Consider the following 25933-nt stretch of genomic DNA (forward strand, 5'->3'; position numbering starts at 1 on the left):
GCTACACTTGGATAATATCCTCTTGATCTATAGGTCGTTTCAATTTGTCACTTATCAAGAATTTTGTTTTTGCAAAATAATTTCCTTAGAGTGCTTTATTGCTAGGGTTCATTGATAGATCTGGTTGCATTATTTTGTTTGAATTGGCTCTTTTGCTAGTATTTTGGCAATCTTTCCTCTTTGATCCATGCTCTTGGAGATCAGTTAGAATTGCAAAATTGTTGAATGTAGGCAAGGCATTTGAACTCACATACTTGGTCTTCACAAAGTAATTTCCTCCAAGGCTTTTTGTTGACAAGTTCACATTTTGTGAGTTCCCTGACTGCATAGCCATTTCATTATATGCAACAAATTGTGTGGGTTTGTTGACTGATTGCTTCTTCTAATCCTCAACCATTAATTGTGTATACATCAACAAAAGATCGAAGCTTGCTGCACTTGTGCTTTTCTTGATCAGAGGGGGTGACACTATGAAGCTGTCGAGCGATTGACTTAGGCTGCTCGATTTGTACATTTTTCGCATCTGCTTTTATTTATTATTTTATACTTAGTTATTAGTGTATTATATTTATTTACCATTTATTTATAACAATTTTGTTATTATCACATATCATCATTTTTAAAAATAATTTTAAAATGTTATTGTGAATGAACATCATTCTCTAATAATACATCAAAACACATTTAGATTTTAATTATTACATCACTATAATTATACGACCTCAAAATTAATTTAAATTTTACTTTTTAAGTCGAGAGGCTTTCTACAGTGGCAACGACCTTCAATGTAAACATTTTCCATTTTGAAAAAAAATTGACATTCATTTACATGTTAGAAAAACAAAATAGAAATATACATTTTTTTATTGTAATATGATTTTTTAAAACTTTCTAAATTTGATTTGCTATGTATTAATATCAAGACATATTATATATAAAAACAAATAGTTTATTCATAGAACTTTTATACTCATTTGAATACAATATTTTCTAAATTTATATTAATTCTTTTGAAATTAGAGACCTCTTGACTTATTTTAAAAAAAAAAATTGAAATAAATTTTTAAGTATGCTAGTAATATTCTATAGACATATAGATGAACCTCCCATAGTTAAAAGTCCAACTAATGGGTTCGAGTTTGGCATTATAGAGCTTGTCGGCGTACTTGTTATGGTACTTCAATAAACTTGGGTTTATTTATACAAAGCATATTTGGCTCAAATCTCACTAGTATTTAGGTTTTCTCTGTTCCGGAGGGAAGGTTGGATTCACCTGCAAAAATCCATCGACAGTCTTGGAGATGGAGGAATTAGATCCATTGCAAAATGCAATTGCACTGGCTAAACAAATCGTCGAAGGGGGGATCCAAAATGGAACTGAGGAGACTGTGAGGATTTATGCTCATATCTACGATAAGAGCTGTAAAATGGACACGAGGGGATTGCTATCTGCATATGAGAAAGCCCTAAAAGATCATATGGATTCAACAGTTTTGCCGCAAATGAGGGAGAAAGAAGATGAGTTTCTTTTGACAGAATTTGTAAAGCGATGGGAATATTGCAAACGACTGGATAACATTCTGTCGCCGATTATGTGTATGTGTTCGAACAAATTTCATGAATGGAATGGTTCGAATCCCGAGGAAGCTGCTCAGAGATGCTTCCTTCGAACTGTCTGCAATGAAGTTTTGTTCAGTAATGTGAATGCTCAAATTAATAAAATGCGGGATGGTGAGAGCTTTCTTCATGGGATGGTGATAGCTATATTGAAAATTGTTGTGTGTGTTCTGCGGGATATTGCGACGGACTGTTATGAAAGTTTAGAGTTGGCCATTTTCGAAAATACCACCACATACTATTCCAGAAAGAGTGCTTCATGGGTATGTGAGTATTCTTGTCCAGACTACTTGTTGAAGGTTGTTGAGTATATAAGGCTGGAGAAAGAAACAATTGCAATGCATTGTTTGCATCAGAGTAGCCATGCTAGGTATCTAGAAATTGTAGAAAATGAACTACTTTGTAAGCATGAATGCCAACTTTTGAAGGAAGAGTCGGATTGTCATTCATTGGTGAGAAATGACAAGATGGATGATCTTATAGAGATGTTTAAGTTGTTTTGTGGAATAGCGAAAGGCATTCAGCTTCTCGCCAAAATATTCGGACGGCATTTTACCAGGCGTGATCTATCATTGGTTAAACAGGAAGGGCAAATGGTGGAAGAAGCATTCAAGGCAAATAATAAAAAAGAAGTTATTGCAAGTGAAATAGATAAATTTTTGCGGAGTGTTGTCCAATTACATGAGAAATATTTGCGATGTGTGGAGGAGAATTTTATGAATCACCGTCTTTTCAAAAATGCACTCATGGCAGATTTTGGGAGGCTTTGCAATGAAAAAGTTGGGGGAAACAGCATTTGGGAATTGTTGGTCACTTATTGTGACAGTATTTTGACAAATAGAATCATGACATATTCAGAGGTTGAAGATGCTCTCGAGAAGGTTGCACAGATTTTTCGCTGCATCTGTGATAAAGACTTGGTTGCAGATTTTTATAGGAAGAAGCTAGCAGATAGGCTTCTTTCCTATAGAAGTTCAAATGTTAATCATGAAAAAAACATGATAGCTAAGTTGAGGTCTGAGTGTGGAAGACAATTTACATCTAAAATGGAGGTTATGCTTACTGATTGGACATTATCAATGAAAACCCAATCAGATTATGAGGAATACCTCAGTCAAAATCCTCTTCGTCCATGTGCTGGAATAGAATATTCTGTGACAGTTTTGACATCTGGAGTTTGGCCAAGCTATAAGTCGCCTGATTCGCTTGTCCTTCCTGTTGAAATGACGAGACATTTAGAGTCATTCAAAAAGTTCTATTTCAGAGAAAAAAGGAACAGAAGGCTAACATGGAATTATTCTCTAGGAACATGCATTATTATTGGAAGATTTGACCGAGGTGAATTTCAAATTGAAGGGACCCCTTGTCATGCAAGTGCACTATTGTTGTTCAATGAAACTGAGAGGTTAAGTTTTTCACAAGTCAAATCACAGTTGAATTTGGAAGTTGAAGATACAATTGAATTGCTGAAATCCCTTGCATGCTCAAAATACAAAATTATAAGTAAACTACCAGATACCCAATCGGTGGCTTCAACAGACTGTTTTGAATTCAATGCAAAATTCTCTTGTAACAAGAGGATGATCAGACTTGAAGTGCCCACAGATAATATAAAAGAAAACGTTGAAAAGAATGTGTTTCAAGGTAGGCGTCATATAATTGATGCTTCCATTGTAAGAATTATGAAGAGCAGAAGAGTATTGTCTCATAAGGAATTAGTGATGCAATGCATTAAGCAGGTTAACGACAAGTTCAAGCCATATACGAAGGAGATTAAAACAAGAATTGAATATCTTATAAACAGGGAATTCTTAGAGAGAGATAACGAAAATCATGATATGTACAATTACATGCCTTAACATTGGTTCAGAGAAGAGGCGAATTAGATATTTCAGGGTTTGACACTTGATAAATTATTTCACCGCTGAACATTGTAAGTATAGTCAAAGCTGAGTACTGTTGTTGTTTTTAACTGAATTGTTGATCTTATGTTATTCAATGTTCATTAATATTCTACTTTATTTTCTTTAGACTATGAAATCATAGCCTACGATATCTGAGATTGTGATAAAGAGTACAAGTTACAATTATAATGTATTTGCTGATATTAAGTAGTGAATAAATAATTGGGATGATATTTGAATCCAACTGTTGTAGACTAAATTTTTGACTTTCCAAAATTACTGTTGAGCTCCAGTGAACTGCAAGATATGCTGTTATAATAGATAAGCGAAATCATTCATGTGTAGACGTGAATTAAAACCTGTCGATTGCACTTTTTTGAACTTTAGGAAGGCTTTTCCATGACACTATATTTAAAGCTTGTATTCTATTATCAACAAAGCCATTTTGTGCCAGTTTGTCAATCATTGTATTCCATGATAGAACATCAGATCACAGTACATTTCTTTGCACCTAATAGTCTGAAGCCTTGTGTTTAGGTGGATGTATTTGCATTTGGAATAGTTATGTGGAAGCTACTTACTGGAAAGAAGCCTAATGCCAATATGCCATAATGGAGCATGGGTATGCTTTCCATTTGTGTTCACTATAATGGTTGCCCTGGTTGAGATAGCTTCACGAGCTCTATTTATTGCTTGTAGGTGAGTTTATTGACAGTCAAAAATACACTGCATTAACCTATTCATGCAATCCTGTGTGGACACTTACAAAGCGGTGTTGGACAGGAGGTTAATGGCAACCTCACTTCGTTCAAATTTTGGAAGGACAGAATCATCAAGCACGTCCACAAGTGAATCCACAAAATTAGGCTTATAATGTGTCTTAGTCTATCTAGATTTAAAGTTTTGTCACTAGGCATGTTCTTCCTTCTTTTGCCAACGGTTTTATGGTAACTGCAGATGTTATTGCAATCAGTTGTCATTCAACATCTCAACATTCACCATGACTTTAGTTGGTAGAGTCTACAATGTTTCTGAGCAAGACAGATTTATGGTGCTTATTGACTCCAAAATATGGTGGTAGAAATATAGTTTAGTTCTTTTGGAATGCTTACTGATAATTTGTTTATTGGAAGACAATAAATGAAAACTTTGATGATAATTTCTTTTTCCATATTCAGAAATTAGACAGCAAGATTCAAACTTAAAATTAGTTTGCTTACTTACACTTGAAATGGTTTATTCAGAAATTGGACAGCAAGAATTATGGCTATGTTTGTGGTCATGTATGTGAGTCCTAGCATGTCCAATATTTTTAGAAAGACCACGAAAGAAATAAAATTCGATGATATCAACAATGCACATCCATTTCCAAGTAGTTATGCAGTGTGAGTGCTATACTAGATAGTGTACTAGTCTCTCACATTAATTTGAGTTATAGATTTTTGTCTGCGAATCCCTGGCCATTGAGTCATTGTAGAAACTCCACTTCTAAAGTAGGATTTTCTTTATCATTACTTCCTTTTCAAGTAGAACACATGATTGATAATTTTGTTACAATGCCTTTTTCTGAAACAATGCATAAGTCTAGGCATTCTACTTACTTCCTTTTCAAGTAGAACACATGATTGATAATTTTGTTACAAAACGTTTTTGTAAAACAATGCATAAGTCTAGGCATTCTACTTATAATGTCGTAATGATTATGACAAGACTGTCTATAAGTATTAAATAAGTCATATTTTCAAGTAATGTGCAATTCATAGATACTGTTTGCAACATTGTCAACAAATTAGAGATCAAGTATGCCAGTAATTGGCCAGAGACAAGGAAAGAGAATGAAGAGTTCCTAATGAACTATCTTCTATTCTAAAAGAAATAGAATAAGAGGTACCAAGCAGAGGACCTGTTCTTCAAAGATATCATAAGGACCATATACCTATAGATGATGATTTGGTGCCAGAAGTGGTGAGTTCTAATGGAGAAATTTCTAGTTTTCTACCATTAAGCCACCTATAGGGCACAATGATACTAATAATTATAATGAATGTCTTGCTTAATTGTCTAGGCACCTTTTTTGTCCTTTTTGTATAACAGAGATGATTCAGACAGTTATAGAGATTTATACATTATGTCAATGGTCTATCTGGTTTTGCAATATGCAGAGATAGTGACTGTAAGCCTCTTTTTTTCTCTGTTCTCTACTGAGCGTATGCAACAAATGCTACCAGTAACAGTGGTTAGAATCTTATTTGATAATACATATTATGCCTATCTAAGAGGCATATTATGATTAGTCCCTCCTTTCATTGGTATGTATTTCTGAACTAAGACGATGGCATGTTGCTCTGGATTTTTGTATCTCTTTTTTAAAGTGACACTTATTGTACCCTTTGAGATCTTCTTGGTAGTATATTATCAAATCAAATAAATATTGTAACTGAAAAAATGTTCCATGAAAACTTGATTCGCAAGTTATCGAATAAAAAATATTTAGCTGATAGGCTGTTTATTTGGGAGACTCCCACTAGAATCTCCATGTTTTACGCTGTGAGGCTGCCTGCTAGTGTTGGATTCTCGTGGGCATAATGGTCAAGCTACAGTGTTTACAGGGATCATAAATCCAACTTAGAGAGAGTCCATCTGCTGCTGGGCACGATGACCCCATTGTTGTCATGGGTTAAGGATGGCCCCCGGTCCATGAGTAGCCTCTCCCATGTCAATAAGTGCATGTCAAGCAATGTTGGGTGAATCCCTTGCCAAAGCTTCTTTGGAAGCAAAACCTCAATGACAGGCAGCTCCACCCCTTTTGGATAAAATTCCTATAGAGTCCCAACTTATCAAGCAGATATGAGTGTATGAAGCTAATTTAGAAGATGAGGATTGCCCCACTATTGTGCATTTCCACAGTTTCTAGATCAAAAGCCCCAAAATATAATTTTGTCATGCTCACCTACAAAACACCCTTCAGCCTGTACTCATCACACAAACTTGGTCAAATATCTAACCATTTTTTCCTTTCTTTCATTAATCATCAGATTGTATTTACATTTTAGATTGAAGCCTGTTAAAATAAGAACCAAAGAACACTAGTTTCAAATCCTTGAAGATGGGGACGAGGGATTCATCTGCAAAGCCCCGTCCAAAGAAGAGGATGGACAAATTAAGACAATCTTCATATGCCCATTTTGTAGCCATGGAAGTATTGAGAGATTCAAAATTTAATGTTTTATTAAGCACAGAGTTTAGTTGTAAAAGATATGTTTTCTTGAAACCGATATGCATATTTTAGGGACTGGAGATATATGACCACCATAAGCAGTCCTCTTTCATTTGTTTCATGTTTTTTTTGGGGAAAAAGAATCCTTTCCTTTTGTTGGAACTTTAGGTAAAAAATTGATTCTTTTTCTGTTTATTTTCGTGGATTTGGCAACACTGAGCAAGACTATTAATGTGTAAGTTTCTGATCTCTGTCTCTTCTTTCAGATTTTCTAGATAATTATGTTGTGTGATTGTTTTGTACTCTAGCAATATGATCTCCTGGGTTCTATATTGGAATTATTGGTATGTATTTATAGGTCTATTCAACTATCTAGCACCTAAAAGGTAAATTTCTAGGTCCAGGCCTAGCAGCATGCCCACTATGAGATTTTCTCATAAGAACAAGGAAACTATACATTTTATTGACATGTTCATTTGTTTTCCTAGTCTACAACAAAGAAGTAAATTTTTTGAAACATGACTGTTTTCCGATGGAATGTCCTTGTTTATTTTAAGGAAAATCCATATGTTGTCCAATGTGTTCATATAAGGAAATTGTCAGGGCAGCTGATTAAAAAATCATCTTTGCCCTTATCATTTTCCACATGGTTATCCATTTGGGGAATAGGGCCTTTCAGTTTGACATTAACTGAAACGATTGACAGGGCTTCTGTTCAAGGAGAATGGGTAAAGATTTAGAAATGGTCCACTAGATTAGCATGCCCAAATAGGGTTTGGACCTTTTCCCCTTTTATAGAAGTTATCATTTTTCATCCATATAGGTAGTATAGGAAATACATCTAGTGGTGTTGAAGACTTAGAAGAAACATTACATGTATTTTAAATTTTCAAAACAATGTGAAATTTGAATATAGAATAATTTTTGGTTCAATCATGAATATTAGGAAACTGCATGCAAACAGTCTACTTTCCTGATTGATATAATTGATATACCTATGTATCATCCTATGGTGTCCCTTTTGTCTTCGAACAATCATTGGATTTATCAAATTCATGTGATAAACCTGAGCACTGAATTTTGTTACCTTATATTGAAGGCCTTGTGCCTAATTATCAAGAAGATATGGGCAATGATATAGGCAAAAACATTACAGAGAGGAAAGTCTGAAGATTCGTGAGTGGACTTTCAAGGACAATTGCCAAGAAAAGACGAGTTGGTATTTCAGATACAAAGAGGAATTATTTCTCTTCGTAGTTTTTTACTACTTTGAGAACCTTAAATTTCCTATGTTATTTGGATTTGATAAGAAGAGTTAGTTAAGTTCTGGTTAAGTTACTAACCCGAAATCATTATTCAACTTTACTAGCTATGCAACTTGAAACATTTTCAACACTCTAGGCTTAAATTGATCATTTGTTGCTTCATAAGGCTACAATCTAGACTCAAGGATGTTAACATCCAACTTGTGAATGCTGCAATTGTCAGAAGACATTATACTCTTGATGTGAGGTTCCTAGTGGCAACCATAGAGTATGAACTATGACCCAATAAAAGAGGTTGAATTGTCACAAGAAAAGGAGTAGCATGAATAAGTCCACTTTCTACTATCTTGATTCTCAACTGCCAAATTGCTTCCAACGCTAACCCATTCGTCCATCTTAATATATAGGATATTCATGTGACACAACATGGTATCTTTGACACAACTAGAGCTACTGAATAAGTTGTTTTTGAGTTCTACAATGTTTTCAAGTAACTCCATTGTTGATGGTGTCTTCTTCTTGTCCCCTATGATTTTGACAAATAAGAAATTGGAAAGGAGGAGCTTGTTGTTTGCAGTAGAATCAAAGCTTCCCAAAATAAGTTTCTTGATGAGATAGTGAACAATACAGAGACGTATGTCACCCTTTTTGAAATAGGACAGAAGAATTTATTTGAACATATGCTCCTTTGTCTAATTCAACCAATTTGGTACTAAAATATAGTCCTTTCTAGTAAATCACACATTTCAGAGGATGAGCTGATATCAGAGGATGAACTGTAATTTAGACAGTTTAAATTTAAATTTCTTCCAATTTAGTACTTGAATTCTCCTTCCGACAGTAACAAGATTAAGAAACTGGGACTTCATTTTGTTCTTTACAACTAAAGCAAAGTGTTTTGTAATTTGAACAACCAAAAACTCCACTATACACGTGTTGAATTGCTTTTAATCTTGCTTTCTTTCCTTACTTAGCTGACTAGGATGAGTGAACCATAGGAGTTTTAAGTGTTTTCCTAGAAATCTAAAAACAACCTTTTTGATTTTGTCTTTGGCCAACTGAGATCCTCATATCAAAAAGGAGTAGAAGAAGAATGAGGAGGAAACAGAAGAGGAGAATGCATTCAGTTTTCCCCCCTTCAGCCCCAAGCATATTAATAGAATATATCTTACTATGAGCATAATCATTGAACCTCATTTAGGTGCAATTGCCAATAAATAAATATTCTCACTACCACCTATGGGATTTATAATGTTATCAACTAATTACAGAGCTCTCATGCTTGATACATACATTTGAAAGACAAGAAAATAAAATAGAATAAATGAGGCAATAAAGGTGAATAATAAAAAAGAAGCAACCACAAGTAAAAAGATCAGTTTGTGACAAGTGTCAATCAATTGCATGAGTAATTCTTGCAGGAGGAGAATTAATGATCATTGTATTTTCAAAACTGCAATCATGACAGCCTTTCAGAGCTCTTGCAACAAAAAAGTTTCAGGTAATAGTATTTGGGAATTGTTAGTCACATTTTGTGACAATATTTTGACAAATAGAAGTATGACATATTTTTATGTTGAAGATGCCCTTGAGAAGGTTGCAAATTCTTTCCCTGCATCTACAAAAAAGTTATGGTTGCAGATATTTGTGGGGAGAAACTAATAGACAGGCTTTTTCATCCTTAGAAGTTCAAATTTTGATTATGAGAAAAGCATTTTTGTTAAGTTGGATTTTGAGCATGGAAGACAATTTACATATAAATGGAGGGGATGCTCACTAGTTGAACATTGGCAATGAAAACCCAAAATGAAAACAGTTTTGCCATCCGGCTTCTGATGAAGCTATAGTTACCTGATTCACTTGTTCTTCCTGTTGAAATGGTTTGATGGTGAGACTTTTAGAGTCACTCAGAGAAAAATTTAATGACAGTAAAATCTAAATAGAGTGCTAACATGGAAACATGCATTATTATTGGAAGATTTGACTGGGGTGAAACTGATATAGTTGGAACACCTAGTCATGCAAATGCACTATCGTTGTTTAATGACAGATAGGCAAAGTTTTGAACCCCTCTTGAATTTGGAAGATGAAGATACCTGTCGAATTAGTGATGCAATGCATTGAGCAGGTTCAAGACAGGTTCAAACCAGATATGAAGGAAATTAAAAGAAGAATTGAAAATCCGATAAATAGGGAATTCTTAAAAAGAGATAAAGTAAACCATGATATGTACAATACTGTGCTCTGACATTGGTTCAGAGAAGAGGAAAATTAGATATTTCAGGTTTTGACACTTCACAAGATATATTACCACTGAACACTTTAAGCATAGTCAAAGTTTAGTACTGTTGCTGATTTTTAACTGAATTATTCTACGCTTATCTGAGCTTCTGATGAATACAAATTACTATTATAATGCATTTTCTGATACTAAGTAGCGAATAAATAATTGGGATCATATTTGAATATAACTGTCATAGGGAAATTTTTTACTTTCTAAAAGTACTGTTGAGCTCCAGTGAACTGCAAGAATTGTCATTATAAATAGATTAGTGAAACTTTGTAACATAATAGAATATTTATCTATTAAAAAATATATGTAGAATATGTCAAAAGTTATTTTTATTTCAATTTTGAAAAATAAAAAGATTATAACTTTTCTCCAAAAGAAAATTGTTGAAATGATCTACACATTAACACCTATGCCTACACTGTGAGGAGAAACTTTGAACTATACCCATAATTGACTGCTATGCCAATTACTGATGCAAATAAATTGTATGGTTGTGACAGTCCATCAAATGTGTAAATGACAAACAGATTAATAATGTCAAATGGATCACTAACACTTCAAATTGGTTGCTTATCTATAATAATTTGAGTCAATAATTGGTAGCAATATTTCTCTATTCATCAATATCAACCAAAACAGACTACATATAAATTTGTCTTATCAACCTCTAAAACTGTGCATCTCCAAGACATCATGAGTGGGAGAGAACCGTTATGCAAACGCTTTTCTTAGAAACATAAAGTTGTATAAACTGCTATCACGCTCACTTAATGAAGGAAACCTTAGAGGTGATGGTATGATAGTGATTCCTTATCCATACTTTCACAATCTTTTACCTTCATATCATATGTATTTTTGTGACCTTAAAATCAACATTCTTTTCAAAACAGCTAGCAACATTATCATTTTATGTTTACATTCATTATCAGGTACAACTTCAACCAATTCACTCAAACTAACAAATTGCTTAAAGGAATCTACACAAATGATATGCTATAAACAGTTGATTCAACTGACCATTTTTCTCTTTCAACTTTAATATTTTGTTCTACTATAAATTGATTTTTTACAGCATTCAAGATTCAATTTAAGGCACTGATAAAGAGGCTGACTGTAGGAAGTGGTGGACCATGGACATAGTCAGTGTGGGAGAAATTAACTTGTTCCAACAGCAGAAAGCAATTAGAAATTAAATTATTCGAACAACAGCAAGTAGATCAAAGTAATTGTTCTGAGACAAGCAATTCACTACATGGGAATTCATTTTGTTTAAGGCTTGTATTCTCATCTCAACAAAGCCATTTTGTGCCCATTTGTCAATCACTGCATTCCATGATAGTACATCAGATCACAGTACATTTCTTCACACCTAATAGTCCAAAGCCTTGTGTTTAGGTGGATGTATTTTCATTTGGAATCACGGGTATGCTTTCCATTTTAGTGCATTATAATGATTTCCCTGGTTCAGATAGCTTCATGAGCCTTATTTATTGCTTTTAGGTGGGTTTTGTTGTAGGCATTAACAATTATATTGCCGGTCAACAATACTCTGCTCCACCTATTCATGCAATCCTGTGTGGAGGTCACTTATGAAGCCATTTTGGTCAGATGAGGTCAATGGCAACCTCACTCTGTTTGAATTTCGAAAGGACAGGATCATCAAGCTCACACACAAGTGCATCCACAAAATTAGGCTTATTATGTGTCTCAGCCTATATAGAGGTCACTTGTGGAGCTTTGTTGGTGAGCTGACCCTTCAATAAGACCTCTCTTTGTTCCATAGAACAGGACCATCAAGGTCATGTTCAAGTGCTTCCACAAAATTAGGCTTATAATGTATCTCAGCCTATCTAGGTTTAATGTTTTGTCCCTATTCATGTTTTTCCTGCTTTTGTCAATGGTTTTATGTTAAGTGTAAATCTTTTTCCAATCAAGTGTCATCTAACATGTCAATGCTATCACCATAATATTAGTTGGTACCAGTGTTACAAGCCTCGGACTTGGCAAGCCCAAATTGGGCTCAGACTTGGACTTGGACTCGGCGCCAAACTTGACAATTAAAACCTCATGAAATTTAAAGATTTTCAAGGATTTTAAGTTTTTTCATTCATCATTTAACCAAGTAATATCAAATACACAATAATTGAGATAAATAGAAGTGACTTTGCACACATACACAATTTTTCATAGATCACATAAGTATAAATGCAATTTTTTGAAAGAAATTGCTTAAATGAAATAACATAATAGAAATATAGTGTCATTGTCAAATGTCTATAGTATTCATGGAATGTGCAATCCATTGAATCAAGAGCTCAAAACATATATCAAAATAAATACTTACAATAGCATATGCCCTCCTACGAGTATGCCTAAGATAGGTTATGTAAGACTCTAGAGCCATCCTCTCTCCCTATGTGTGAGGTTGAACCTCAGTGACATGCTCATTGTAATGTCCCCATCTTTTTAGAAACTCAGTGGAGTTCTTAGCCTTTATGTTCTCCAAAGCTTAAGTGAAAAAATAAGGAGAAATTGATTAAATTAATTTCTTATAAAGTTATTAAATAAAGTCAAATTAAAAAGTGACTTTATATTTAATTAATTTAATTTTCTAAAAGCACAATTAATTATTGTATTGCAAGGGAGAAGCTTGTGGAAAGTGCATTAATTATTGGAAAGGGTGAAGCCTCTAGTAATTTAATTTTCTAGAAGCACAATTAATTATTGTATTGCAAGAGAGAATCTTCTAGAGAGTGCATTAATTATTGGAAAGGGGGAAGCTTCTAGATAATGCAATTAATTAATATTTTATTTTCTTCTAGAAGGGTGAAGGAAAAGAATAACTAGGGGCGAGAGCTTCATTGTTTAGCATCTGATTATTGTATCAGATGATTTTGAGTTGCATTTGATAAGAACTTGGATGTGTGAGTTACAGATCTGTTCTTGGCATTAAAGGACGTCTATCCTCTCTTGTGACATTTTAGACGTCATTCCCTTGGGGTTTGACCTTTGGAATTCCTTATGTATTTGATTTTATTATTTTGAGAACTAATATTATTTCAGTAGTGGTTCAATCTTCAGTTTACATAAATTCCTTCTTGTTCATGTTATGTAGTTTTCAAAATCTATGCAAAAGCATTAGAATCTTTATCAGTAGTTGGTTTAGTTTTTGGGCATTTCCAGACTGCCCATTACAGTGGTATCAAAGCCATTTACAGTGGCATTAGAGCTATAAGTCCCACCATCTTGTGGAGGTCTTATAGGGGATTTGGGCATTCCCATGGTGCCCATTCCACTGGTATTAGAGCTATAAATCTTACCATCGTGTAGAGGTCTTATAAGGAATTTGGGATAGCCAGATAGAGGGAAAAATGTTTGACAAAATGTATATCGGTCTAGATTAGGATGTGATGTTTAGACAGTTATTGGGTACATTAGAGGAAGGGGCAGCGTATGCAATAAGAGCAGAACAGGCGAATGGATATGATGTTGCAATTTATGGCTAGACAGACGGGCATCAATATTAATCCAAGTGATGCCAATTATGGAGGAAACAACAACAATAGGGGGAACAATAATGGGACCGAGGCACGTATAGAGCCACCCAACTGTGATGTTGGTGATGTGGGCATTTCAGTGGAGTCAATAGATGTGGGTTTACGCTTTAGTATTATTGATTCACAATCTAGCATTGAGTCATGTGTGCAGAGCAAAGAAACGTGAATCGGAATCGGATCGGAATCGGCAAGGCCGAATCGAATCGTGAATCGGCAATGAATCGGCAATGAATCGGCGATGAATCGGCAAATTTGAAAAAACCCTTTAAATTTAAAGATTTTAACAATTTAAAACTTATTTCATGCACCCTTTATTGAATATAACTTAAGCACACTATAACATCATCAAATAGAAGTTAAAACTTAACATACATAAACATGAAACATAAAATCCATCACATACGTAACTATGTTATCTAAGATTCTAAAATGTAAATCGTAGGCTAGCTGAAGTAAATAGAAATCAAATGATCATAATGATTTAAATCATAGAATGTATGTAAGATGATCCATAAGACATCAAATCATAAATTTATGTAAGAATCTAAGATGAAGATCCATGAAAGTTTGAAACTTTGAAACATATGTCTATCAATGATTCAGTATCAATATCTGTAAACAAAATATAAAAACAAGGCTCCAGCTCAAGCCTCAGGCTCATAGTCACCATCATCCTCAACATCATCCTCAAGCTCGGCTACAGCCTCAGCCTCAGCCTCTGAGTATCTAGTCTGCCTAGAACTTAGAACTTAGGAAATTTAGAAATTTTAAGTTAGAATTAGAAAAAGTTCAAAATTCAAATAAATTTATTTTCAAAACTTAAAAAGTTAAAAGTTTACCTGCAGCAACATAACTTGCTGCATTATCCGTCACCACTTGCACCACATGTTGTTCCCCCACCTCTGCTATAACTTCCTCAATAACCTCACATAAGTATGTGGCGTTTTTTACATGAGCAGAAGCATCAATGGATTTGAGGAACCTGGTATATCCTACAAGTAACAAAACAACGAATTATAATTACTATTAGCAATCAACAAATCAAAATTTGAAATAGTCAATCACGATTCAAAATTATGTATGTAGGAAAGTAGAATGATCAATCACCTCCACAGGATACAAGAAAATTGAGGAGTGTTCTTCCCCTCCTATCTGTCCAACCATCAGTCATGATGGTGCAACCCTTTTCGATCCACTCCTTTCGGTTGTCCTCAAGCTCATGCCTCATATCCTCAACCATTTCCTCCAGGAGGTATCCACTCAACTCAGCCTCAGTTGGGGCTTTAAACCCCGGACCACAAATGGCAACTGCATCTATCATGTTCTGCCAATAAGGAGTCCTGTCACAAATAGATAATGATATTGATTAGAAATTTAGATGTCAAAAACTAAAATCATAAAACAAGTAGATATAATTAAAGTTTTACTTTTACTTTTAACTTTAACTTTGAAGATAACAAAGAAAAAAGAATCAATTACCTGGCTGCAATAAATGGAATGTTGCAAAAGTACCAGAATTTGCAAATCTCTTTTCTGGCAGCATCATGAATCTCCTTGTTCAAACCCATGCCCTCAAGCGTGGGTTGGGAGCCAGGAGTAGTGCGGGGCACAAAGTAACTATCCATTCTGCTTTTCTGCACTCTAGGCCGCAATAGGTTGGTGTTGGACTCTGTCTCAGTATGAGACCGACTACCACTAACACTCACATGAGCACTAGCACTAGGATGAAAAGGAGGCTTAGAAGAACCCTCCCCAACACAACCTACGGATGCGGAAGTTGATGCAGATGCACTTGCAGATGTAGATGCGGTTGCGGATGTGGGAGCACGGGAGCCAATACCTCTTAACCCTTCAAGTTGCATTTTCTTAGTCAACTTGTCTTGTTCAATTTTTTCTAATGCCACTAAACAAGAGCGTTTTGCCTCAGCGGTTTGTTGAGTGCAAACTGTGACATCATGGCCAGGTATGCCAGCAATGTGGTATTTCAATCTATAGATACCTCCCGAATTTATTTTTTCTTTGCAAAATATACATTTTGTTTGATATTTGGTTCTCCCAGGAAACTCTTCATTATATTTTCAGCATTCATCTTTTTTACCCATTGTGGAAATTGGAAAATGAAAGCAAAGGGCTGCTGCAATAAAAAAATTCATGTAAAAAATCAAAGTTTGCAACTAATAAACAAAAACTACAAAACAACAAACCCTAGTTTGCAATTTAGTAAAACTAAAAATAAAAAACATTCAAGATTTGCAAATGAACACTAAAAAAATTTAACAAAAAATGCATACTACACTAACATGCAAAAAAAAAACCAACACTTACCTCTTGCAAATGAGTTGAGGAGTGTTGATATTGACTCCTTAATGCTCCCAATGCAATTTATGGCCTCCCCAAATGGACTTCTGATCTCTTTGGTGCTCTTCCTTCTTGCCGGTTGGAAACCTATGGATTCTCTTTTCTCTTCTTCTCTCTCACTCTTCCTCTCTTCTACTCATACTAAGCAAATAGAAGGCTCTTTAGGGTTATAACAAAGAGGAAAGTCAACTTAGAAAGCAAATAAAACATGTGTTTTTTTTTTAAAATTGAACTTTCTATCCTTGCTGCCGCGGCCGATTTCTGGAGATTCACGATGGCGATTTTGGCGATTTTTGCCATGAATCGCCGATTTTGGCGATTCAGGCGATTCACGCGAAAAAATCGCCACCAGCGATTTCCGATTCCAAAAAAATCGGGAGCCATGAATCTTATCGCGATTTCGGCGATTTCATGGCGATTTTTGGAACTATGGTGCAGAGTCAAGAATCCACATATGAGGCTTTGTTAGGGGACATCGATACAACAATAGTTGGATTAGGAGAATGCGAGGATACTGTCATATCAACAACTACTATATTAGTTGAACCATCCAACGAGGAGTTTAGCAGTATGCATGCAATTGTTGATGTGTGTTCTAATGATGGCACACATGTTGATGGTTATGAGTTTTCATCAACTATCGATTTAGTTCAATTTTCTGTCGAGGCATTTAGTGTTGTTCCTAAGTCCATATATGTATATATATATTTTTGATCAGTAAACGGCCAAGGCCTTGATAGTTTTTATTAATCTAAGGCCATATTTTTTGATGTGGCTACACCTATTGTTGATACAGTTGGCATGAGTGCATATGGTTCGCCTGTAACTACATCTTTTTCAATGCATGTTGGTGATGATCAGGATTTTAGTCCAATATATATTATGTGGGTGGGTACAAGGAAGATAAGATAAGATAAGATAAAATTATTAATGTCCACGAAAAACCAAAACGGTTTATGGGACTGAGCATACAAACAGAAGAGCCAACCAAGCAAAGGCAACAAACGGTGACTGAAAAGGAACAAGCAACAAGAAGAAAGACAAGGTAAGGACTAAGGGTCCTTAATTGTCACAAAGAAATCTGTAATATAGAGGTTTCATAGATCTACGAAGTTGCCTTCTAGTGACATTCTGTCTTCTACATCATCAGCACAAGTTTTGGGTGCTAGGCTGCAAAACATGTGGTTGGTTCTGATGATGCTGGTTTGCAGTTGGTTTAATGTCCATAGGGATGTCACATACTACTTCATTTGGGATCCGGGTGGAGGTTGGAGTTCATTGTGTTGCTGTAATGTCCCCATCTTTTAGAAACTCAATGGAGTTTTAGCCTTTATTTTCTCCAAAGGCTAAGTGAAGAAATAAGGAGAAATAGATTAAATTAATTTATTGTAAAGTCATTAAATAAATAAAAATTAAAAAGTGAATTTATATTTAATTAATTTAATTTTCTAGAAGCACAATTAATTATTGTATTGCAAGGGAGAATCTTCTAGAGAATGCAATTAATTAATATTTTATTCCCTTCTAGAAGGGTGAAGGAAAAGAATAAATAGGGGTGAGAGCTTCATTGTTTAGTATCTGATTATTGTATCAGATGATTGTGAATTGCATTTGATAAGAACTTGGATGTGTGAGTTACAGATCTGTTCTTGGCATTAAAGGACGTCTATCCTCTCTTGTGACATTCTAGACGTCATTCTCTTAAGGTTTGGCCTTTGGAATTCCTTATGTATTTGATTTTATTAGTTTGAGAACTAATATTATTTCAGCAGTGGTTCAATCTTCAGTTTGCATAAATTCCTTCTTGTTCATGTTATGTGGTTTTAAATTTATGGAAAGACATTCAAATCTCTTTCAGCAGTTGGTTCAGTTCTTGGGCATTTCCAGGGTGCCCATTATAGTGATATCAAAGCTATAAGTTCTGCCATCCTGTGGAGGTCTTATAGGGAATTTGGACATTCCCAGGGTGCCCATACTAGTGGTATCAAAGCTATAAATCTTGCCATCCTGTGGAGGTCTTATAGGGAATTTGGGATCATTCTCCTCATCATTAGAGTCGGTTCCATCACTCTCAGTCCTCAAGGTCCTGCACTGGCTCTAGCCTCCTCTATTGCCATCGCCACTACCTTTGACTCTTGATCCACTTGATTAGCCCCTTCCAAGTCTTCATCGCTGAAGATAGGATCACCAACTTCCAGCTTCAATTTGACCTCAAATAGCCAAGATAGGTTGTAGGAGATAACATTGTTGGAAGCATGCTAAATCCTAAAATTTGGCTAGCCTAGAATTTCTTGAAAACCCCCAAATTCTAGAATCTACATTTTAACTCATAGGAAGCTCAAACCTATCTCAAACACACTGATAGTATCTTCACAAATATAACTTAAAGTATAAGAAAGAAAATAACTTATACTTAAATGTTATATTTGTATAAATCCTCTGAGCTGAAATAGTATTATTTTTCATTAGCTAATGTCAAAGTCCAACCAGCAGGGTTTGGTGAGTCCCTAGAAACTCACCCAAAATTCAGCTGATTCTGAGGCAAGAGGCCACCAAGCTTGTAACACCAGTTGGTCCAGTATACAATGTTTCTAAGCAAGAAAATATTATGGGGCTTATTGACTCCAAAAGATATTGGTAGGAATATATTTTAGTTCTTTTGAAATGCTTATCGATTATTTATTTATTGGAATATAATAAATGAAAACTTTGATGTTAATTATTTTTCCTTATTTAATATTTTTTGGAATCTTGACCCAAAGAATTCGAATCTAAAAATTACTTTATTTTCTTACATTGAACTACATTTAGTCCTTGATTATGACCTATTTTTGGGGTTATGTCTGTGAGTCCTAGCATCAACAATGCATATTCATTTCCTAGTAGTTATGCAGTGTGAGTGCTATCCTAGATAGTGTACTATTCTCTTACATAAATTTGGGTTGTAGATTTTTGTCTGCAAATCTATAGCCATTGAGTCCTTGTAGAAAATCCACTTGTTAAGTGGGCTGTGATTTATCATTACTTTCTTTTCAAGTAGAACATTTGAGAGCTATTATATAACAACTCCTAAACAATAATGCATGATTGAATAGTTTTTAACAAAATGAGTTGGTGAAACAATACAGGAATCTAGGCATTCTACTTCCATTACGAGAAATTGAATGCCATGATAATTATGACAAGACTATCTATAAGTATTAAATAACTCACATTATCAAGTAATATGTAATTGCTGGATACTAGTTGCACCATTGTCAATAGATTAGAGATCAAGGATGCCAGTCATCGGCCATAGTCAATGAAAGAGAATGAAGAGCTCCTAAGGAACTATTTTCTATTCTAAAAGCAATAGATTAAGAAGAACCTAGCCACTTACGAAAGACCTGCGCTTCAAATATACCAAGGACAGCATAGCTATAGATGATGGTTTAATGCTAGAAGTTCTGAGATCCAATGGAGAAATCTCTACCCCAGTGAGAGTCAACTCCACCCCTCTTTTGGACAAAAGCCCTATTGAGTTCCAATTTATCAAGAAGATATGATTGAATGAAGCTAATCTAGAGGATTAGGATTGCCCAGCTATTGTGCATTGAGGTGGAGGGTTCCATAGTTTCTATATCAAAAGCCACAGTACAAAATTTTATTGTGCCCACCTAAAACATGCCCTTAAACCTTTACCCCATAACACAATTTTTGTCAATTTTCTTGCTTTTATTAATCATCTAGGTTGCATTTAGGTTTTATATTGAAGCTTGTTTAAAACAAAAACCAAAGAACAATAAGTTTCAAATTCCTGAAGATGGGGAAAAGGAAGTCATTAGCAAAGCCCCCTCCAAAGAAGAAGATGGATGAATTAGAGAAGTCTTCAACAAACTAACGAGAATTGCTGCAATTAAGGTGATTTTGCGATTTGAGGAAGGTTGGGCAATTTTTGCTGACTCGTCAAATCAGATTGCCGATTTTTGAGGCAAAAATTGCCTTTCGCCTAAATCGGTGATTTTTGTCAAAAATCGGCCTCAAAAATCATTGTTGGTAAAAAATCACCAAAATTACCAAATTTTTTTTACGTATGTAATGGATTTATTGTTTATGTTCCTTATTTAGGTATGTTTGACTTTAGCTTCTATTTGATGATGTTATATTGTGTTTTAAGTTATATTTAATAAAGGGTTCATGAAATACGTTTTAAATCGTTAAAATCTTTGAATTTCAAGATTTTTCACTTTGCCAATTCATAGGGGATTCGAGCAGACCTTGCCGATTCCGATCCAATTCCAATTTTTGGATCTTTGGTCTTCAAGATATGTTTTCTTGAAACAAATATTATTGTGAATGGCAGTTTTCTTCACATTGTCTCTTACCAAAGGGATCTGTTTTAAACTTTTATATATATATATATGTTTTTCATGGGTTTGTTATGCATTGTCCAAAGTTCAGAAAGATATTATTGAAGAGGTTTCCTGCAGTGTATGCCAAGAGAAATTCAGCACCACATAAACAGACCTCTCTCATTTGTTTTTGTTTATTTGGAAAAATAAAAATAAGAATCCTTTCCTTTTGTTGGAACTTTGGATATAAATTATTCATTTGTTGTTTATTTTTTATGGATCTGGAAGCACTAAGTGAGCCTATTGATAAGTTAAGTTTCTGATCTCTGTCTCTTCTTTCAGGTTTTCTAGATAATTATGTTGTACGATTGTTTTGTTCTCTACCAGAGTGCTCTCCTAGGTTTTCTTTTGGAATTATTGGTTACCAAAATAGTCTCCTGAGTTTTATATATTGGTATCTATTTATAGTTCTTTTCAGTTGTCCAATACCTAAAAGGTAAATTTCTAGGTCCCAGCCTAGCAGCATGCCTCACTGTGAGTCTGTCTTAGGAACAGGGAAACAATACTTATTGACATGTTCATTTTCTTCCCTCGACTACAGTGAAGAACTACACGTTTCAAACAATTCATGTTGTCCGATGGAATGTCCATGTTCTTTTAAGGAAAATCCATATGCTATACAATGTGTAATAAGGAAATTGCCACCTGATTAAAAAACTACCTTTGCCTTCATCATTTTCCACATGGTGATTCATTTGTAGAATAGGGCCTTTTCAGTTTGATATAAATCAAAATGAAAGTATACGAAAAATTATTGATATGGATCCTGTTCAAGGAGAATGGACAAATATTTAGAAGCAGTCCACTCGATTAGCATGTCTGGATGGGATTTGAACATTTTTCACTTAAGAGTTATTGTTTTTCATCAAGATAGATAGAATAGGAAATACATCTAGGAGTGTTAAGACTTAGAAGAAACATTAAATGTATTTTGATTTTTTCAGCAACATAAAACCGAATACAGGATGCTTTCGGTTCAATTATGAATATTACGAAACTGCACAGAAATAGTCTATTTTACTCCTTAGATATAATTGATATATTTCTGTATCATCCTAGCAATCATTAGACTTTTCAAATTCATGTCATAAATTTGAGCACTTATATAGAACAGCAGAGAAATTTTATGCGGTAATGTGAAATTCTGTGTGCTGACTTTCGTTGCCTTTTATTGAAGGCCTTGTGCTTGATGATCAAGAAGAGATGGACAAAGATATAGGCAGATATATTACAGAGAGGAAAGTCTGAAGAATGGCAAGTAGACTTTAAAGGACAATTCCCAAGCAAAGAAGAGTGGGTATTTCAGATACAAGGTGAAGGAATTAGTTTCTCATCTCAAATTCTTAGTATTTTGAGAACCTAAAATTTCCAATGTCATTTAAATTGGATCTAAAGAGTTAATTAATTTTTGGTTGGCCAAGTCATTAATCTCAAATCATTATTCAACTCTACTAAGTATGAAACTTGAAACATTGTCAACACTCATAGGCTTAAATTGATCATTTATGCCTCTTCATAAGGCTCTAATCTAGGCTCAAGGGTGTCAACGCCCAACTTACAAATGACCCAATTCTTAGACTGATACTCTTGGTGTGAGGTTCATAGTGGCAACCACATAGTATGAACTATGACCAAATTAAAGGGGCTGAATTGTCACAAGAAAAGAGGCAGCAGGAATAAGTCCACTTTCTACTATCTTAACTGCCAAATTGCTTTCAACTCTCACCCATTAATCCAGCTTAATATCTGGAATATTCATGTGACACAACATGATATCTTTGACACAATCAGAGCTAAGGGATAAGTTGCTTCTAGTAATACAACATTTTCATGTGACTCCATTGCTGATGGTATCTTCTTCTTGTCCTTTGTCATTTTTGTTAAAATTTTAGAGTGTATAATATTTATTTGTTGTAAATTCATCTTTGAAGGAAGCCTCAACCTCACTACATATATGTTGGTGGTGCCTTGTGACCAAAGGGACACTACCTTTCACTATAGCATAATTATGATTATATAATTTTTTAAATTATCAATTTAATATAATATTATTATATTATCATATAATTTAATAATTATATAATATAACGAGTATTAATATAATAATTATATTTTCAGTTTCATATAATATAATTATTGTTAATACAATAATTATATTATTACGATCTTTATGGTATCTTTGTCAGTTAGAAGGGATTTGATGATAGCTACAATATCTTCAACACTCCCTCTTAGTTAGAGAAGAATCAATTTTAGATCATGTCTTAATGAATAATTAATATAATTTATTAGTCAATGTCTCGAGTAATACAAAATGTTACTTGAGACATCATTGTGAATCTAATATGAAAGCCTCCCGAAGTTAACTTCAACACTCCATATTTAGCTAGGGAGGCTTTTTATATTAGGTGTTAATATAAACTTATACAATATCCACCATAGTAGATGTAGAAATTATATTTATGGCATATAGTTAGGCACCACCATATGTGCTGTCCACCCTAAAGAATAAAGATTTCTACCATTATGGCATGTCTAGTTGACTATGTAGTTGACAACTCTAACACTAGGTTGCTCGGATGTGTGCACACGTGCCTCATCTCACATAGGGATTCTTAGAAGGGAATGAGTGGGGATTTGATGGAGAAGCATCTAGTGGTGTAATGACAATCCTGTATCACACAAAAATATGCGTAGTGTCAGTTTTTGTTTAAAGTGTTTTCATTTCTGGATACCTATTTGGGTGAAATAAAAATTCCAACTCTCATAACTCCACTATTGGTTTTCTGGGTTAAAGTTTTTGAGCACCTTGGGATATGTGCCAATGCAAAAAAAAAGGTCATTTTGTAATTGAGCCATAATTATAATGAGTTAGAGGGTGTAAGTTGGAGAGATGATTATACTTGTAATTTAAAGCATTCCAAAAAAAGAATTAGCTCAAAAGGCTTTACGGTTTGAAAGTTATTGCAGTTTTACGTTGCCTGGAGACCTCTTAAGAGCACTTCAAAGTTAGATTTGAGGCACTAAACGGCTTTGTATGGGCCCAAAAAATGTGGGACAAACAAAGCTCATCCATAGGGCTATAGAGCGCTTGGAGAGCTATTCGAAAATGTAAATGGTTCGTCAATCAGAGTCCTAGATAAAAAGTTATGCCTCTTGGAAGTTGGACTACCATTTCTAAATTCTTCTAATTTTACACCGACTTTTGATGTGTTTTCTAGAACCTTCTATTTTGGTGGTGGGTGCCAAATGACATATTCTAAAATGTATTCCAACCCTAAACCTAATTTGGTTTACTTAAGGATATTTCTGGCATTGTAAAGGCAATTTTTGGTGAAGTTAGGGAGAAGGTACTGTGAGAAGGGTTTTCTCTAGAATTTGATAACATTGTAAGCTTATAGGGCATGTCGTGGAGTCCATTTTCTTTGTACTGAATGTAGTAGCAGATCACTTTTGATAATAATATTCCCCTTTTCTTGTTGCGTTCCCTTTTCCTGTTGCGTTCATTTTTGTACGTGTGACTTATCCCACATAGGGTTGGGCCATTCCTAGAAGAGAATGAGTGAGGATTGTAGTAGATTCGTGGTTGAGAGGTTAAGCCTTTGCTTCTCCTCTCCTCCAATGCCTAGACTTGCACTAAATAGATCAATTCCTACTCTCTTGACATGGTGTGATCTAATTCTTGATAGTATACTATTATTTCCTTTTAGTTGCATCCTTATTTCAGTTCAACTATGTATCTTACGCAGTTAATTTCCTATTCATATAAAATGGTAGTTATAGTTTTGCAGGTAGATTTTAGTTTACTTAGCATGCATAATATAATTAGTTAACCTATTGTGGTCATTCTTTCTAGTTTATCAAAAGATAGTTACATCTTTCGGTTGGTAATTAGGATCTTATCATGAGAATGCAGTTAATCAATTATTTTTTGTTTTTCCTTCATGCAAATGAGTAGCTAGCTCACTTATGTTTGATACAAGAAAGAGTATTTCAAGGTTTTTAGTTTTATGGGAATTTTTGTTGTTATGGAGCCTTTCATCAAGATTCTTCACTTACGTGAAACAGTGAGAATTCTTCAAAGTTCTTGGGGGCTTTTTGTCTGCAATTACACTTCTACACATCAAATTGGTGACTCACTACATTCACAGGGTAGGAGGTATTTTTCTATATTGGATATCCCTAAGAAACAAGTTAACTTACTCCAATTTATCCCAGTTAGGAGATTAATCCACATCAACTCAAATTGAGATAAACTTATCTCGACTAGAAGCAATGATGATGAGTATAATGTAAAATAGGAATACAACCTCATTAAATCTCCAAACCCTAAGATCCCAGGACGAGAATTCATATGTTGTTGGCATGATGCTATTTTACCTAAAGCAAGAGCATTCTCATGGTTGTTTATCCACAACAGAAATTTCACAAGTCAAAGGTTACACAAATTAGGTATTTTAGAGGAGTTCAAATATGCGTTGTGTGGTAACAACAATGAATCGTCAAACCATCTATTCCTTGGTTGCTTGTTTGTAGAGAGTTGCTATAATTTGTTTCTAAGTAAAATTAATTAATTAGGGGTCTAACCTCTAGACATTAGAGATATCCTAAGAAATTAGCCAACTCTAGATCCAAACTCCTTTGAATGCATTTGGATTGTTGCCCCCACAACCATTTTATGGTGCATTTAGTGGGAAAGGAATAAGATAATTTTTAGGAAAGAATTCTCTAACAGTGAGAAACTATGTTAGAGTGCAGAGAAAAAGATTCTAGAGATGTGTATAGCCTACACCTTAAGAGTCAAAGTATCCTCCTCTCTGATGTTAAAGTTTGATCTCTACATCACCAACAAGTGGCCCTATATCAAAAAAATTCCATTTGAGGGTGTAATGATTAGAAGAACTACTATTAAGACAGATAGAAATCTAGTTTCCTAAATCCCCCCTTCCCCTTAATTCATTAAACTGAATTTCGATGGTTCTTCTAAGGATAATTTATGCATTTTAGGGGTAGGATGCATACTCAAAAACTCCAAGGATCACATTGTTTCCTCAATTGACAAGACATTACCTATTGGTTTTAACAACATTGCAGAGGATGAGGCATGCTAACATGTATCAAACATGCTCATAACTCTCATATCAAGAAGCTATACATTGAAGGAGACTCCCAAGTGATATTGTAGAAACAACTTCAAAGAAAGTATATATAATTTGTGAATTGGATACATCTTGGAAGAGGTTTGGAGACTCTTACCTAAATTTGAAGATCTCTCAATCTCCCATTGTTTCAGAGAAGCCAACATGGCCGCTGATTGATTAGCAAACTTAG

The 25933-nt window shown here is 34.5% G+C and overlaps 1 protein-coding gene and 1 pseudogene across 2 annotated transcripts; one reads left to right on the forward strand and one right to left on the reverse strand.

Moving 5' to 3' along the window:
• Positions 1-1167: 1167 nt before the first annotated feature.
• On the forward strand, positions 1168-22443 carry LOC149577589 (cullin-1 pseudogene; annotated as a pseudogene). Its single transcript, XR_016363655.1, has 2 exons — positions 1168-3550; positions 21780-22443. The product of XR_016363655.1 is annotated as a cullin-1 pseudogene (transcript).
• On the reverse strand, positions 14882-15574 carry LOC149577590 (uncharacterized). Its single transcript, XM_089790007.1, has 2 exons — positions 15333-15574; positions 14882-15193 (listed from the first exon to the last, which is right to left on the reverse strand). The coding sequence occupies exons 1-2, from the start codon at positions 15476-15478 to the stop codon at positions 14953-14955; spliced, it is 387 nt and encodes a 128-aa protein (XP_089646133.1). The 5' UTR covers positions 15479-15574; the 3' UTR covers positions 14882-14952.
• Positions 22444-25933: the final 3490 nt, after the last annotated feature.

Source organism: Cupressus sempervirens, chromosome 1 (assembly GCF_028749045.1).
Source record: "Cupressus sempervirens isolate cs-2001-9-10 chromosome 1, ASM2874904v1, whole genome shotgun sequence".
In the NCBI taxonomy this organism is placed as follows: Eukaryota; Viridiplantae; Streptophyta; class Pinopsida; order Cupressales; family Cupressaceae; genus Cupressus; species Cupressus sempervirens.